The 18,613-nt window shown below is 37.4% G+C and overlaps 1 protein-coding gene across 2 annotated transcripts in view; it reads right to left on the bottom strand.

Moving 5' to 3' along the window:
• The window catches only part of ROCK1 (Rho associated coiled-coil containing protein kinase 1), a 178,305-nt gene that overhangs the window by 127,272 nt on the left and 32,420 nt on the right, over window positions 1-18,613 (bottom strand). For both annotated transcript variants that reach the window (XR_004029649.1, XM_030810668.1), the window contains exon 2: window positions 6,858-6,939. Coding sequence is in view for 1 of the 2 variants with exons in the window: in XM_030810668.1 (XP_030666528.1) it covers window positions 6,858-6,939 (82 nt within the window). In the remaining variant the exon portion in view is untranslated. The remainder of the gene's footprint in view (window positions 1-6,857; window positions 6,940-18,613) is intronic.

The raw sequence follows: 18,613 nt of genomic DNA, 5'->3' as shown, positions 1-18,613 counted from the left end.
AATGGAATTTGACTTAAACTTACTATTCAAAAAGAATCCTCTGGCAGCAACGTAGGTAACTGTACATAGGCAAAAGTAGATGTATTATTGAGACTGAATGGGAGATTTTTTGTGATCATTTAAATGAAAATGAAGAAGCTTAAACAACAGTTGTGTTGGAAAAAGAGGGAAAGTCAAGCCTCTGTATGAAGACTGCCACTGTTCAGAAATCTGCACTTACCAGTCTTTTCTTTGGTTTATTATAACCAGACCATTTACCTATCTTTAGTTTTCTGGGAACTCCATCATTCTCCAGTTTCTCTAAAGATCTTCAATCACCTCAGCATGTTAATTCAATGGGTGTAAACTGCCTCGATTTAGAGGTATAAACTAATTGAAAGCACTCAAACTTTTTCCTCTTCCTTGAACTTCAATTTATCTAAGTTTTTAAAACTCATGATAATTATGAAAAAAAAAAACAAGCAACTAAGTAATTTTTTTAATATCCAACCCATTAACCCAAAAGCCCCAGCCTGCCATTTCAGTTTCATCCCCTGCAGTCCATCCTCCCGACCCTTTCTCTCTCATTATAAACCAAGTTGAATTTACACCAAACTCCTGGTTCCTCAAAGATGTCATACTTCTGGAAGACTCTGTGATTTAAATGGTCTTCCCTCTCAGAACTGCTCTTCCTCAATTGAAAAATCTAGCCCATGTTTTAAGACTCAAATATTACTTTCTTTTTGAAGCCTTTCTTTACCCCCTTCAAGATCTGTGTATCATTACATTCTCTACAAACTTCTACTATTATAAGGTATATCTGTGTGTGTTTCCATCCACGAGATGGTAAGAGCTACAGTTTCTAAGAAAAACAGTCTTGTTCTTCATGTCTTTAGTGACTGGTCATTCAAAAACTATTTCAAGAATGGTCTCATGTAGTGAAATTATCCTTTTCTCATACATCTTGAATCCATAATTCTAACCAGGAAGGATGGGAGTGGAAGAGAGAATGACTTGTAAAGGGCTTAAGAGCTTTTCACAAGTTGTGGCTCATTATAGTCTTCTAGCCTAACACATTTTTAATAGATTTATACTACCCTTCTGCATTTATCCCTGGATATATATTCATACTTTTGATTTGGTTCATAAAACTTTATAATCTCAGCTGAGAACTCCCTGTGGAAGAACCTTGCTTTCGATGGTGGCAACCTTCTAATATTTATTACTTTTGATTACATTTTCTAAGCTTGGAGCACGTGTCTAACTCTGCCCAGCATTTCTTTCCTTCATCAACATAAAGTCTTAGGCAGTTTTGCCTTTCAAGGGATATTTGGCAATGTCTAGAAATATTTCTGGTGATTACAACTGGGGATAGGCGTTAGGATATGCTACTGGCATTAAGAAGGCAGAGGCCAGGGGTGCTGCTAAACATCATACGATGCAAAAAACAGCCTCCCAACAAAGAGTTATCTGACCCAAAATGTCATTGGTGCCACTTGAGAAACCCTGGTCTAAAGTGAACTGAATGCTTTGTCTCAAGGTCTCTGTAACATCCTAAATGATCATCTCTTTTGATCACTAACTCTGAATAGTGATTATTCGCATTAGTTTCTCAGTAATTGTACTAGTGCCAAAGCAACCACAAATTCACCAACTGTACTGTATGCTTTTAACACTACCATAGCTATTATGTCACTTTTGTAATCTATATTATAAAAGATATAGTATATGATATAAAATATCAGTTGTTTTTTTTTAAGCCAAACAAATGCCCTCTCTTGCATTTATACCCAGAGGTTCATGAATTTTCTTCATTCAATGGTCTTCCCTTCTCCATTATCTTCTTTTAGACTAAGATTTGTTTGATAAACATGTTTTTCTATTAACATATAATCACGAATCTCATACCCTAAAGTCTCTGTGACATCCATAATGGTTTATAAGCATATACAATCATAATCACTGTTCCCAAATTTTCTCTCCCTTCATCCTCCCAATGTTCTGGCTCCCAATATGTGTCTTCAAAACTGTGACTAACTCCCACAACAATCGCTTAATTTTATCTTGGTATCATCTCTCTAACTCCTACGAAAATTTCACCTGAAATCTTTCCTTATCAGGTATGTGAGGCTGATAAACATTTTCTTTGCAGTCCTTATTATTTAGGTATCATACACCAGAGCCCAGAAAAGTAAATCTTTATATTTAACTATTCAGTCAAATGTTCACAGATTCTCTTTTCCCTTTTGTTTCCACACACTTCTTAACACAAAGAGATAAAAATTAACAGGTTGGAATATAATTAAACCTGATGATTAAAAATTATATTTGAGGCTTAATTTGACTTAAGCTGAATTCTTTAAAGAAAAATATTTTATCCCATATTCCAGGTATATTCTTAGATCACTACATCTGATATATGTCAGCAAAAAGCAATTAGAAACAAAAATTTACCTTTAATAAAATAATTTTGATGTGCTTGCTGATGAAAGCTAAATCTATATAAAATAATTTCAGCGGTATGTAAAATACTATCCTATACAAATCTATTGCTCTGTGTGAAACATAAAAACACAACGCCAGTAATTGAAGGAGAATGTTCTAATTATATTGAAAAAATACGTTTGTTATGTTTATTTACACTTATAACATGTTTATTCACCTTGTTTTTGTTCATGTCTTTAAATTTTATTATGATTTCATGGTAGCCATATACATTGTTTTCCTTAAAAAATTAACTTACATAGAAGTAATTTTTTTTCTTGAAGTAACATATTAGTTTAGAATTAGGCTGATTACTAAATGAGCATTAAACTTCATGTTTTTTAAGGTTGAGTTAATATAACTAATAAACATAGAGTAAATGATGGTTTTTGTATATAGATTTCAATGCATTTTTGACTAACACATACACTCATGTAATCATCACCACAAAGAGGTTACAGAATTCCAAGGTTTCTTCATACCCTTTTCTAACCCCTGAAGTTTGACCTCAACCATAGGATTTCTAGCACAAAGTTTTGCATTTCCAGCATGTCCTACAAATGGAATCATGCAGTATGTAGCCTTTTTGTGTCTGGCTTTTTTCACTTAACAGAATGCTTCTGAGATTGCTGGATATTGCACATATCAGTAATTCATTACTTTTTATTTTTCAGTAATATCCCACTATGTGATTGTACAACAATTTATCCATTGATCAGCTGACGGGCACTTGAGTTGCTTCCAGTTTTCAGCAAATATAAAGTTGCCTTAAACATTTTAATACAGCTCTTTGTTCAGACATACGCTTTCATTTCTTTTCAGTAAATACCTAGGAGCAGAATTCCTGGGTCATATAGTAAAGTGCATGTATAACTTTATAAGAAACAACCAAACCGTTTTCCAAAGTGCCTTACCATTTACCAATCAGCAATGTACAGGGTTCCAGCTGCAATGCATTTTCACAAATACTTGATATTGTCAGCTTAGAAAGTTTTAATCATTCTAATAGAGGTGTACTAGTATCTTATTGTGGCCATAATTTGCAACTTCCTAATGACTAACCACCATAAACAGTTTTTCACGTGTTTACTGGCCATTTTTACATCTTCTTTGGAGAAATGTCTATTCAAATATTTTTCCTACTTTTAAACTGAACTATTTGTCTTGTTATTATTGAGTTGTTACACTTGTTTATATATTCTAGATACCAGTCCTTTATTGGACATATGATTTGCTAATGTTTTCCTATTTTGTAAGTTGTCTTTTCACTCTTTTTTTTTTTTTTTTTTTTTTTTTTTTGAGACAAAGTCTTGCTCTGTCACCCAGGCTGGAGTGCAGTGGTGCAATCTTGGCTCACTGCAACCTCCACCTCCTGGGTTCAAGCAATTCTCCTTGCCTCAGCCTCCGAAGTAGCTGAGATTACAGGTGTCTGCCAACATGTCTGTTAACTTCTGTATTTTTAGTAGAGATGGGGTTTCGCCATGTTGGCCAGGCTGGTCTGGAACTCCTGGACTGAACTGATCCGCCCGCCTCAGCCTCACAAAGTGCTGAGATTACAGGCGTGAGCCACCATGCCTGGCCTTCACTCTTGATAGTATCTTTGAAGCACAAATAATAGTTTTTAATTTTGATGATGTCCAGTTCATTTTTCTTTTGTTGCTTGTGCTTTTGGTATCACATCTAAGAAAAAACTGCTTAGTCCAAGGTCATGAAGATTTCAACCTATGTTTTCTTCTAAGAGTTTTACAGTTATAACTTTTATATTTTCAGTTAATGTTTGTACATGATATGAGGTAGGAGCCCAAATTCATTCCCTTGCGTATGGATATCCAGTTGTCTGAACACCACTTGTTGAAAGGACTATTCTTCTTTCACACGCTTTGCAACTATTTTTTCCCAGCCTTTGGCTTATCTTTTCATTTTCTGAACAGTGTCTTCTGAAGAGGACTATTTTAAATTTCGATGTCTAATTTATCCTTTTTCAAAAATGGTTTGTGTTATGTGTGTCCTATCTAAGAAAAACTTGCCTAAGGAAAGTGGCAAATATTTTCTATGTTTTATTCTAGAAGTGTTATTATTGTTTTAGCTCTTACATTTACATTGATGATCTATTTTGAGTTAATTTTTGTATACAGTGCAAACTGAGGCTTGAACGTTGAATTATCCTGTCACCTTTGCTGAAATCAATTAACCATATACTCGCATGCACAGGTCTATTTCTAGATGCTCTTTTCTGTTCCACTGAACTATGTGTTTACTCTTTCATGAAGACTATACTGTCTTGATATTGACCTTAATCCTCCAACTTTCTCTTACTTTTCAAAACTGTTTTGGCTGTTCTGGGTCCTTTACATTTCCATATGAATTACAGAATTGCTGGTCACCTTATGCAAAAAAACTGTCTGCTAAGGTTCTGAGAATATATGGACTCTATAGATCAATTAATTTGGGGACTGTTAACATTTTAATATTGAATTGTCCAATCCATGAACATTGAATATCTTGTTAGGTCTTCTTTAATTTCTGTCTACGATGCTGTATAGTTTTCAGTATACAGGTTTACACATATTTTGTCAAATTTACTCCTAAATTTTTCATGTTTTTGCTTCTACTGTAAATGGTGCTGTATTTGTTATAATAAATCAATTTCCAATTGCCTGTTGTTAATAAATGTATGTGCAACTGCTTTTTGGATATTAATCTAACTTTCAACCTTGCTAAATGTACTTATTAGTTCATGTAGCTTTTTTGCAGAATCTTGAGGATTTTCTATATGGAAAATCATGCTGTCTAAATTGAGAAAGTTTTACTTCTTCCTTTATTTTACCTGATGGCACTGGCTAACTTCTAAGACAATGTTAAATAAAAGTGGGAAGAGAGGACAGATTTGCCTTTTAGGGGAAATCTTAGGGGAAAAGCATTTGTCTTAAACAAGTAGATACAATCTAAACTGTAGGTTTCTTGTAGATTCCCTTTATTGGGGAAAGGAAGCTTCCTTCACTTCCTAGTTTGCAGACGGATATTTTTTAATTGTGAATGGATATTAAATTTTATCAAATGCTTTTTCTGCATCTACTAAATTTCCTTTTTAAAATATGTTAATATGGTAAATTAAACTAATTGATTTTTGAATTTTATACTTAGTAATCCTGGCATAAACTATCCATGGTCATGATTTGTACCTACTGCTATATATGACTGTCCTAAAATTTTGTTACATTATTCTCTGCATTTTTCTCCAATTTAAAAATTAAAATAAATTGTATAGGTTTGCCAGTTAAAACAGTTTACTTTAGATTTACACTTTTATTTCACTTATTTCTACTAAAGCATTAATGTCTCTATTTATAAAATATACAAGCATACTTAACATTATGAAAGCAACAAAGAAGCATAGTTTAAGGAAGCATGAATTTCATTCTTGCTAGCCATTACTTTAAAAAAAACCATGCCCCACCCTCTGCCTTTGTACTAAGGAGCATTTACCCCTTATCTACACCATCTCTGTAAATGCCAGTTACCATTAAGATAAATAGTCAAGCCTCTCCATCTTTTTAGTTCCCTCACTGTGTTGTCAGGTAGGGAGGTAAGCAACTGTAAACATTAATAAAATTTTACTGCTATGTCCGTAGGATGTGAGAAATAATTAAAACTTTTATACTTAAAAACTTCTCAGTTCAGAATCTGGCACCATATTCAAAAACTAAAATAAAACTGAATAACTTTTTAAAAATTGAAAAACTAAAAGAACATAAAATTTAAAAATTTTAATACAAGATTTCAAAGTATAGAAGTGATTTAAAAAATCAAAAAGATATGACTATTTAGAAAAACAAAACCTTTGTAATAAAACATATATAACCAAAATTGAAAGATAACACCAAAACCAAACTTACATGTATCAGTATTATAGTTTAGAAACAGAGATAAATAAATGAAGTAAGGAGGACTTTATGATCTAAATCTTAACAATTTTTTAAGATTAAAAGTTTGAAATTATAAGTTATTTAATCACATTCTTAAATGATAATGTCCAATCTAAAAAGCAGCCTTCAGAAAAGAATATCTGTAAAATTTAAATATGAAACAGCTTTCATGGAGAAAAATTCTCATATCTCAGCAGTTACTCAAACTCAGTGTGCAGTTATTCAAACTCAATGCCCAGTTTTTTGAATGCTTATTTTAGCTATTTTTCATCCCTTTCTCTTCAAAATACTTTGGTTTTCCTAACAGGCATCCAAATTGTTTCTTTCACACTTCCTACTAAATTCTATGTAGAAATCATTGATGAAATCACCAAAAAGTAAATAGAAGAAAAAATAAGGGCTGGAATGACCTAAGTCAAAATGTAGTTATATGAAGTCTGTCATTAACCTCCACAAAAAATTACTTACATCTGCTTAAAAAGTTGTCAATATTTTTGTTTTTTCTTAAGGCAGGAAAATCCAAATCATATACCAAAGCATCCAATCCATCCTAAAGAAACAAACAAACAATGGTTAGTTTTTGGGATCACATTATGAACAGTCTCCTTTTTTATGAAAGAATAAAATATATGCTTTAATATTAATTTCCCCTAACACATCTTGTGTACATTTAACACCCTCTACAAGATTAGATGAGTACTGGGAGAAAAGTGGTTTTCACTTCATATGTAGTTCTTTTTACCTTCTAAGTCTGCCAGGCCCAGGGGCAAGAAAATTACCACAGATTGGCTGCAAGTGATTTCAATCCATGCACTTTTCCCCTCATAAGGACATGAAATTTTATTTTGCATTATTTCTCCTTACTACCGCATTTATCTTTATCTTACAGACATCAAAAACCTGCATTTGTTACTATAAATATTTTACAAGGTAACAGCTAAATAATAATAAAATGTGAGGTTTAATATAAAATAAATACTGCATAATCACAAATGCAAGCTATATACATTTTTAATTATAAAAATGTATTAGATTTTCATGGGTCTTCTTTTTTCTTTGAGGCACTTTCTAGGGAAACCTAGCAGTAAAGGACACACATGAGCTTTTGCATTTTTTCTGCTTTTTTTTTTTTGAGGGTCTTGCTCTGTTGGCCAGGCTGGAGTGCAGTGGTGCAATGCTGGCTCAATGCAACCTCCACCTCCTGGGCTCAAGCCATCCTCCTGCCTCAGCCTCTTGAGTAGCGGGGACTACAGGCTTGCGCTACCACGCCTGGCTAAATTTTGTCTTTTTGTGTATAGACAGGGTTTCACCATATTGCCTAGGCTGGTCTTGAACTCCAGACCTCAAGCAATTGCTCCTGCCTCAGAGTCCCAAAGTGCTGGGATTACAGGCGTGAGCCACCACGCCTGGCCGAGCTTTTGCTTTTAAGTGGATATTTAAGTATTATCTAAGCAAGTGCATGGCAGTGTGAAGGTATACCAAGCAGTGTTGAAGTGGGAAAGCATCTATTCAGACTATATCCTGCTGCATGGCAGCAACTGGAAGAACTTCAGATAATCCTAAGCAATCTTCATTACAAAGTCTCACTCTTTGGTAAATGTTGTTTGTATAATTGAATAGCACTATGGAAAAGAATGGTTTTTGCGTGATGCTTAATAACGTAATCAGTTCCAGATAGATCAAAACATTAAAAAAAGAACCAGGCAAAAGCATTTTAAAGAAAAAAATAGTATATTTACATGATACTGTTGGAAGAACAAGTCACATAACCTTTCTGAGCCTCAGTTTTCTTTTTTGTAAAATGAGGGATAATGATTACAACATGTAACAGATTTGTGAGAATTAAATGAGTTAATGTGTGAAGTGTCTGGACCTTAACAGTCTCACTTCTCTTTTATTTCTGTTACTGACATTTGAAAGCTCCAAATGTTAGTCTCCCTATTGATAGGAATGACCTACACAGAAAACAGACATTTTAGTCATGTGGTCATAAAACCTTAAAAGTAAATCTTAGGTCATGATGTTAAACCCTTCCCCAGTGCAGTAATCCAAAGTACTTTTGTTGTTGTTACACATGGGCATCTGAGTTTTGCGTGACCAAGTATTTGATCATGTGTTTGTTAACGAAAAATGAGCTGCCTCCACTAATTACATATAGTCACTAAATGTTCGGACCTGGTACCATACACTTTAATTCTACAATACCATGGGATAGTCTATTACTTTTCAGCATCACCCATAAGCAAAACTTGTGTACCTTTATTAGGAAAATAAAGTTGGCAAGAATGTATTCTTCTAACTTAACCAAAGCATATACCAACTGAGGTTTCTAAGTGGAGTCAAGACACTGGGGTGGGAGAGAGGGATGCAGGCTTCCATTTTAATGCAGTGGAAAAACTGCACAATGCAAGGAATGTGTATGTCCAACTATAAATGAGGCAGGAATCTTAGCTTTTATTCAACACTCTGAAGTTCCATAAAATAATGCAGAATAAGACTTCCACACTTCCTAAAAGTCCAAATTCTAGTACCAGGACTCAGAATGTTCATATAACATTCATCCAAGTGCAAAAACAATTCATGAGGAATGATAATCAAAGGATATACTTCCACTGATTCTTCACTTAATTTTATGATTTAGGCATGAGCAAAACTACCTTCTACTTTCACAACATGTCCATCATATAGCTTAATCATCAATTTAAAAATGTAGAGGAGGCCGGGCATGGTGGTTCACTCCTGTAATCTCAGCACTTTGGGAGGCCGAGGCAGGTGTACTGCCTGAGGTCAGGAGTTAGAGACCAGACTGGCCAAAATGGTGAAACCTCATCTCTACTAAAAATATAAAAATTAGTCGGGCGTGGTGGTGGTGGTGGGTACCTGTAATCCCAGCTACTCAGGAGGCTGAGACAGGACAATCGCTTGAACCCAGGAGGCGGAGGTTGCGGTGAGCCAAAATCATGCCTCCAGCCTGGGTAAAAGAGACTCCATCTCAAAAAAAAAAAAAAAAAAAAAAGTGGAAGAGAAAATATGTAACAGAGGGGCCAATCAATGTCAAAAAATTACAGTAATTAAATTCTTTGCTACTAATAGTTGAACAAGGGTAGTAGACCAGTTGTAGCAGTTACATTTGAAAAGAAGGTAGTTACATAAGAGAAGTATTTTCACATATACACACAAAGGCAGGCATAATCAATTAAAAGTATAACATTTTACAGTGATCTCTAAAGTAAAAACACTTCACATTTCCTGAGAAGCACTGATATGGCAGGGGAAACAGGAGCAAGAGGAGGTAGAGGCCCGTTGTGTTATGTTATGCCACAACAGAGTTCAAGTGAAAGCAGAAGCAAAAGAAAATTATTCAACACTACTGCAAACTTTAGTTTTCTGGATAGATCTGAAGTAACAAATATGAGTCAGGTGTAAAACATCATTTAGGATTAAATCCATTAAAAATAACACATTATAAGGTATGAGAATTTAACAGCACTAGGAAAGGACAGTTACACTATTAGAAGAAACATTTGTTTTTAGGTAAATTTTCAAAATCTAAACGGTTATTATTCTAAACCTAATAGATGTATTTTTGGAGAAACACCACCCCACCCTCAAAATCCATTGAAAACTATGGCAGCAAAACTGGGGCTTCTGAAAATCAAACTATTTCTAAAATGGGCTGACCACTGGTACTAAAGAGTGCTGACCAACTTTGGTAAGAGAGGATATACCATTTAAAGAAAATGTTTTTGGTATATGTAGTAGAATGTTGTTTTAACTAAGTCCCTTAGGCCAGATGCCATGGCTCAGAACTGTAATCCCAGCACTTTGGGAGATCGAGACAGGAGGATCACTTGAAGCCAGGAGTTCAAGACCAGCCTAGACAACATAGCAAGACCCTATCTCTACAAAAATAAAAGTAAAAAAAATAGCTGGGCGTGGTGCCGCATGCTTGCAGTCCCAGCTACTTGAGAGGCTGAGGCAGGAAGATCACTTGAGCCCAGGAGCTCGAGGCTACAGTAATCTATGATTTTGCCACTGCACTACAGCCCTGGTGACAGAGTGGGACCCTGTCTCTAAAAATCAATCAGTCTGTCAATCTCTCTTCACTTGATAAAGAAATAATTCATCAAAATTAAGCACAGCTATGAAAACGAAAACAGAATTTCCTTAGGGAATTTTAACAACCTGATATTAAATACAGTTAAAATCTGTTTAACTGGTGTGACATTACTATACCCATGTCAATGCTGCCCAGGACATTTATAGTCAATAAATAAGTAAATAATGTTCCAAATTATCTAGTACAACAAACAATGGCTCCTCCCAATCAGTCTCCAATCATACCTTTGTCCAGCCTGTTTCTCTACACGTACATAGCTGGGCTTAGGCCACAGTATGCTACCAGCCATTTCCCAAATAAGCCAGGTTCACTCTACCCTACGGTGCCTTTGCACCTGCTCTATTTTCCAGCTGGAATGTGAACATTCTTACGTTAAGACTGCCTCAAATGTCCCTTACTTCGTGCTGCCTTCCCCAGTGCCCTGAGGGGCAATGTTATGTGACCTCCTTTGTGCTATTACAGAAATTATGTATTTAGCTGTTATACTGTAATTATTTATTTCTAAATCTGCCTCCTCTTCTGCAGGAAAGCAGAAAAAAAATAAATACTTCCTGTCTCTGAGAGTTCAGAAGTTAGTAGGTAGAAAAAGTAAATACAGGATATCAAGTGTTATAAGTAGGTACTACATAAATAGAGAAAGGGCTATTTGGGGCTTCACAGAGAAGACGAAATTTGAGCTGAACCTTGAAGAATAGAATTATGAAGGAATAAGACATAAGTGGGGCAAGGCAATCTAGAGGTGAAAAGCAAGGAGAATTCAGAGAATGAGGATAGAATGTTCTGGACTGGGAAAGGTGAGAAGGAGATGAAGGGGAAGGAGTCAAAGCTGTGATGATCAGGCAGAGAATGTTAAAGGTATAACATACCAGGAGAAGAATTTACCTTCTGATAACTTGGAAACATAGGAATTTCTGCAGGGGAGAGAGTGGCATGACTGGTTTTTATTTTAGTAGTCTGGCAGTGATAAAGATGATAAATTAGAAGTAGAAGAGATAGGTGGAGATGAAAGCAACTAGGAGGACACTGTGGTAATACAAACATAAAAGGATAAAAGACTGAAAAACTGGGGAAACAGGAATGGGGCATTAGAGGCAAAAGAATCTGATGAATAACTGAAAGAGGAACAGGAAGGGTTGAAAATGATTATATGACCTTCAAGTTGATGTGAGTAGGCAGTGACTTCATTAACCAAAGCAGATAATATAATCTGGGGGAGATGATAAATATTTCAGACACACTAAATCTGAGGTCTTTTGGGATATCATTTCATGAATAACTAGATGGCAGCTGAATATAAGTTTGGGTTTAACAGAGAGATTGGGACTATAATACAGATTTAGGAGTCATGAGAGCACACTTAAATCCATGAGAACATATGCAATTATCCAACAAGAATAAACAGGGAGAGTGGAGAAAGACTCAAGAATAGAACCCTGGGAAACACTAACATTTAACAGGTACACAGAGCAGGCTGGGCACGGTGGCTCACGCCTGAAATCCCGGTACTTTGGGAGGCCGAGGTGGGTGGATCACCTGAGGTCGGAGTTCAAGACCAGCCTGACTAACATGGAGAAACCCCTTCTCTACTAAAACACAAAAAATTAGCCGGATATGGGGATGCGCGCCTGTAGTCCCAGCTACTCCGGGAGGCTGAGGCAGGAGAATCGCTTGAACCTGGGAGGCGGAGGTTGCAGTGAGCCGACATCACGCCACTGCACTCCAGGCTGGTGACAGAGCAAGACTCTGTCTCAAAACAGAAAAAAAAAAAAAAGAAAAGAAAAAAAAAGAGGTACACAGAGCAAAAATGGTGGAGGAGGACACAGAGAAGAATAGTACCAAGGAAGCTGAGAAGGAACTTAAAAAGCAGAAATGCCTTAAGAATGAATTTAAAACGTCTCAGGAAGTCAAACAGAATAGAGAATGCAAAAGAAGCCAAATCATTTGCCATTTAAACATCTTCCTTACACCTTATACAAAAATTAATTCAAGATGGATTAAAGACTTAAATGTTAGACCTAAAACCATTAAAATCTTACAAGAAAACCTAGGCAATACCATTCAGGACATAGGCATGGGCAAGGACTTCATGTCTAAAACACCAAAAGCAATGGCAACAAAAGCCAAAATTGACAAATGGGATCTAATTAAACTAAAGAGCTTCTGCACAGCAAAAGAAACTACCATCAGAGTGAACAGGCAACCTACAGAATGGGAGAAAATTTTTGCAACCTACTCATCTGACAAAGGGCTAATATCCAGAATCTACAATGAACTCAAACAAATTTACAAGAAAAAAACAAACAACCCCATCAAAAAGTGGGCAAACGACATGAACAGACACTTCTCAAAAGAAGACATTTATGCAGCCAAAAAACACATGAAGAAATGCTCATCATCACTGGCCATCAGAGAAATGCAAATCAAAACCACAGTGAGATACCATCTCACACCAGTTAGAATGGCCATCATTAAAAAATCAGGAAACAACAGGTGCTGGAGAGGATGTGGAGAAATAGGAACACTTTTACACTGTTGGTGGGACTGTAAACTAGTTCAACCATTGTGGAAGTCAGTGTGGCGATTCCTCAGGGATCTAGAACTAGAAATGCCATTTGACCCAGCCATCCCATTACTGGGTATATACCCAAAGGACTATAAATCATGCTGCTATAAAGACACATGCACACGTATGTTTATTGCAGCACTATTCACAATAGCGAAGAGTTGGAACCAACCCAAATGTCCAACAACGATAGACTGGATTAAGAAAATGTGGCACATATGCACCATGGAATACTATCCAGCCATAAAAAATGATGAGTTCATGTCCTTTGTGGGGACATGGATGAAACTGGAAAACATCATTCTCAGTAAACTATCGCAAGGACAAAAAACCAAACACCATGTGTTCTCACTCATAGGTGGGAATTGAACAATGAGAACTCATGGACACAGGAAGGGGAACATCACACTCCGGGGACTGTTGTGGGGTTGTGGGAGGGGGGAGGGACAGCATTAGGAGATATACCTAATGCTAAATGACGAGTTAATGGGTGCAGGAAATCAACATGGCACATGGATACATATGTAACAAACCTGCACATTGTGCACATGTACCCTAAAACCTAAAGTATAATAATAATAAAAAAAAAAGAAAAAAAAAACAACAAAAAAAACATCACTGATGGTCACACAACAACGTGAATGATTTAATGCCACAGAACTATACATTTAGAATCAGTTAAATGGGCTAGGTAGCTCATGCCTGTAATCCCAACACTTTGAGAGGCCAAGGCAGGAGGATCAGTTGAGGTCAGGAGTTCAAGACCAGCCTGGCTAATATGGTGAAACCCCGTCTCTACTAAAAATACAAGAATTAGCTGGGCATGGTGGCAGGCACCTGTAATCCCAGCTATTTAGAAGGCTGAGGCAGGAGAATCACTTGAACCCGGGAGGTGGAGGTTGCAGTGAGCCGAGATCGTGCCACTGCACTCCAGCCTGGTGACAGAGGGAGACTCTGTCTCAAACAAAAAAGAAACAGTTAAATGATAAGTTTTATGATATGTTTGTCTGTGTGTGTACATATATACACACACATAAACATTTTTGTATTTGTAGTAGAGATGGGGTTTCACCATGTTGGCCAGGTTGGACTAAAATTTCTGACCTCAAGTGATCCTCCCCTCTTGGTACATACATACACACACAGACACACACACACACACGCACACACACACAGCCATAATTTATTTTAAGTCACTATCAGATGTCAGCAAATTGGTGGACTAGGAAGCTCCAAGCTCTCCTTCACCCACAGAAACATCAAAAGTAACAAGCTATCTGAAGCAGGTCTGCAGTAGTTCTGGAAAACTTAGGTTTATAGCCAACAAGCAAATATACAATCAAGTAAAAGCTATCCCAAATGGTAGGAAAGTGTTATGTCAGTTTACTAGCTCTTGTCCCACCCCCTCCCAGGGAAAAGGACAGTCTTAAGTCTTGAGCAGGTAGCAGACTGGTTCCTCCTCTTCCTACTCCCCCACACCTTGAACCCAAGGGGGTAGAATAAGACCATACTGTGTATGTTCATTCTATCTTGTATGGGAGATACCTCAAGGACTAAGGCAAGAACCTAAACTCTGTTTCACATAATTCAGAATACAGGCAGGAAAAGCAGCTGGTGCTGCTCATAAAGGCTATAAGGAAGCTAACTACAAAACCTACCAACACATCTTAGGTAAAAGATGGGGGAGTAGGGAGGACTGATGGACACAACACATACAATAGACCATCCAGGCCCAGAGGAGAAGCGGGGCGAGACTCTTTGGGAAATCAGATGATTCAAAAGCAGCCATGTATACAGGAGAATTTAAAAAGCCGTGTGAAGCCCAGGCAAAAAAAAAGCATGCTAAGGAAAATCCTGAGAAGATCCTAAGCTCTCATCTCATCTGAGTTTCAGGATGAAACTGTTACCACAAGCCTAGCTAAGTGGTAAAGGAGTACCCCAGCAGAGGGCAAATCTGCAAAGACTGAGAGGTGGTTCTCTTTTTGTTTTCTGAGGCTTTTTTGGTATGTATTGGAGCATCTCACATTCAAGGAAATCTCTGTCCAAACATTAGCCGAATACAAGCTAAAGGAACCAAGACTTCAGTAATCACCCACAGTAAGGAACAGTCTTTGCAAAAACAATTTGGAAAAGTCTCAAAACAAATGGACTACAGTCATTTGTACCACAGCCATCAGCAATAAAAAACAAATGGGCCAGGCACAGCGGCACACGCCTGTAATCCCAGCACTTTGGGAGGCCAAGGCAGGCAGATCATTTGAGCCCAGGAGATCGAGACCAGCCTGGCCAATATGGCGAAACCCCATCTCTACTAAAAATACAAAAATTAGCCGGGTGTGGTGGCATGCGCCTGTGGTCCCAACCATTTGGGGGGCTAGGGTGCGAGAATTGTTTGAACCCGGGAGGCAGGGGCTGCAGTGAGCTGAGATGGCACCACTGCACTCCAGCCTGGTGACAGAGCAAGACTCTATGTCAAAACACCCACCTACACACACACACACACACACACACACACAAAACCTAGTGTGGTAGGAGTTATTAAGAAATTATTTTAGGCAGATAGAGAGGAAAAAAAGGATCCTTTGGAAGGTTTTTCGCAGCTCTTTTCTAGCAGGAAAGCCCGGGGCACCTGTGCTGTAATGGCAATCTGAGTGGCTGGAGCCAGGGGTTTGAGCTCTGGGACCCATCAGTCCTGCTGGACCATCTGTGAGACTAGTTCTGAACCCAGAACAAAAGACCAAAGCAGGTCTGTCTCCAGTAGTCTCCATCACAGGCTGCACAGGGTCGAGGTGGCTTTGTCTTGCTTCCTGGACATTCCTTCTTAAAATGCCCTGACTGACCACATTGATAACAGCTAGTGGATGCACCTTGGGGATTCGGGACTTTACAAGCTTGTAATGCTGCTACCAGAGCCTCTGTTTTTCTCTTGTACTTCCTCTCCTTTTCTCGGGCTTCCTCCCAATCCCTTTTGTAAAACACTAAAGTGGCTATTCTCAGGAGGCTTTCTAGGGTGCTATCTGGTTCTACTGCTTGCTTCTGTAGCTTTCTTCTAATATTGGGAGCTGCCTGTGTAATAAACTTGTCCTTCAGGATGAGCTGTCCCTCAACTAAATTGGGGTATAGAGAGGTGTGCTTTATTAGTGCCCCTCTCAGCCTTTCCATAAAAGCTGTGGGATTCTTGTCTGGTTTCTGGTCTATCATGGACAGTTTGGAGTAATTGAGAGGTTTAGCCGTGGTCTTCTGCAGGCCTTCTAATATACACCTTAAAAAGTGCTTCCTTTTCCATTCATCTGCTGTTACTGGGATCCCAGTTAGGGTTATTTACCGGAACTGCTTCCCTTCCTTGTGGGAGTGAAGTTCTCACCTCTTCCTCACCTTCCTTTTCTCCTCTTTTTTTCCTTGGTCTGCTATATGGAGGCATGTTGCTCATCTCCATATTTTTCTGCTGCCTGCGGAACTGTCTGCTTTTCAGCTGTAGTGAAGGTTTGACTTAGCAGCAACATAACATCCCTCCACGTGAGATCAAACACTTGAGTTAAATTTCAGAAAATTTCTATATACCTATCAGGGTCATCAGAAAATTGACCTAAGTCTCCCTTTGTTTGCTTAAGGTCCTGCAATGAGAAGGGAACTTGAACCCTTATGGCACCATTCCCATCAGGCACTTCCTGGAGGGGTAAGACGGATGAGAGGAGGGTAGGATATACTGGAGATGGTGGTGCTGATGGTACAATTGGAGTGGAACCGGAAGGGTTGGGACTTCAGTAGCTGTCTTAGATGGCTCCTCTGGAGCCCACTTTAGCTCTGGGGATCTACTCCCTGTGGGCTTGCCTGCCACGGCTGCTAAAAGAACTGGGTCGATTGTACAGAACTTGTAAAGGTCTGGGTTCTCTCGCAGAGCAAAGAAAGCCTGTACATAGGGGACCTCAGTCCATTTGCCCTCCCGTGTGCAGAAAAGTTCTGTTGGATAATATTAAAATTAAGTCTCCCCAAGCCAGGTTTGCCAAGAGGGTAGGAAGGCCATGCCCTTGTGCAGTAGAATACTGCTTTTTCTTCAAAGTTTTAGGGTCGAAGGAGTCCCAGTGCTTTAAAATACACTCCAGGGGAGTGCATGTTGAAGACGATCTTTTACCCATCTAGAAAGAGAAGTGAGAATAAAAGCGTTCTCCTTCCTTTCGGTATGTGATCCACGTGTGTTCATGTAGTTTTTTCTAATTCGACTCGAGACGAAGAACCTGGTGTTCCCCCACTCATCAAAGCCATATCACTAGCAAACCCTGGAGAACAGAGAAAATCTAATTTCCAAAATCACCACATTATAACAGTTAAACGGCCAATTTTCCATAAAGAAACCACAAGATATACAAAGGAACAGAAAAACACGGCTGGGAGGAATGAAACAAATGAACAGAAACCATACCCAAGAAGCCTAGACATTGGACTTGATAAAGACATTAAAAACTGTCTTAAATATGTTCAAAGAGCTGAAGGAAAACACAGAAAAGGAACTAAAGGAAACTAGGAAAATCATATATGAGCAAAATGAGAATGTCAACAAAGAGAAAGAAACTATATTAAGAAACCAAACAAATTCTGGAGCTAAAAACTAATACTTTAAGTATAAATGGACTAAACTCTCCAATCAAACTACAGAGACTGACAAAATGGATTTTAAAAAACAAACAAAAACACCATGATCCAACTATATGCTGTCCATAAGGAACTCACTTCAAGTCCAAAGACAAATGGTTAAAAGTGAAAGGATGGGAAAAAATACTCCATGCAAATAGTAAACAAAAAAAAAGAACTGAGGTGGGTAGGCTAATATCAGACAAAACAGACTAAGTTAAAAAAATGGTTAACAGACAAAAAAGACATTACATATTGATAAAAGGGTTAATTCACCAAAAAGATATTATCATAAATTTGAGTCAAATATGTACATTTGATATATAAATATACAAGCCCCATGATATATGAAGCAAACATTGAAAGAATTTAAGAAATACATAGTTCTACAAATAGTTGGAGATTTCAATAATCCATTTTCAGTAATGAATAGAACCAGACAGAAGATTAATAAAAAAACAGAGGACATGAACAACACTATAAACCAACTGGACCTAACAGATTATAAAGAGACAGAGAGCACTCCATCCAGCAACAAAATACACATTTTTCTCAAGTACACATGGAACATTCTCAAGAACAGACTTATTATGTTATGCCACAAAACAAGTTTTAATAACTTTTAAAAGACCAAGATGACACAAAGTATCTTTTCCAATCACAATGGAATGAAACTACTAAACAATAATAGGGGAAAACTGGAAAATTACAAACGTGGAAATTAGACAATGAACTCTTAAAACTACGGGTCAAAGAAAACATCATTGGGAAATTAGAAAATACTTTGAGACAAATGAAAATGAAAATACAACGTACCAAACCTTGTAGGATGCAGAAAAATCAGTGCAAAGGAGGAAATTTATAGCTATAAATGCTTACATTTTAAAAAGAAAAAAGCTCTTAAGATCAATA

Source organism: Nomascus leucogenys, chromosome 4 (genome assembly GCF_006542625.1).
Source record: "Nomascus leucogenys isolate Asia chromosome 4, Asia_NLE_v1, whole genome shotgun sequence".
NCBI lineage: Eukaryota > Metazoa > Chordata > Mammalia > Primates > Hylobatidae > Nomascus > Nomascus leucogenys.
This window is presented reverse-complemented; position numbering and strand designations above follow the sequence as displayed.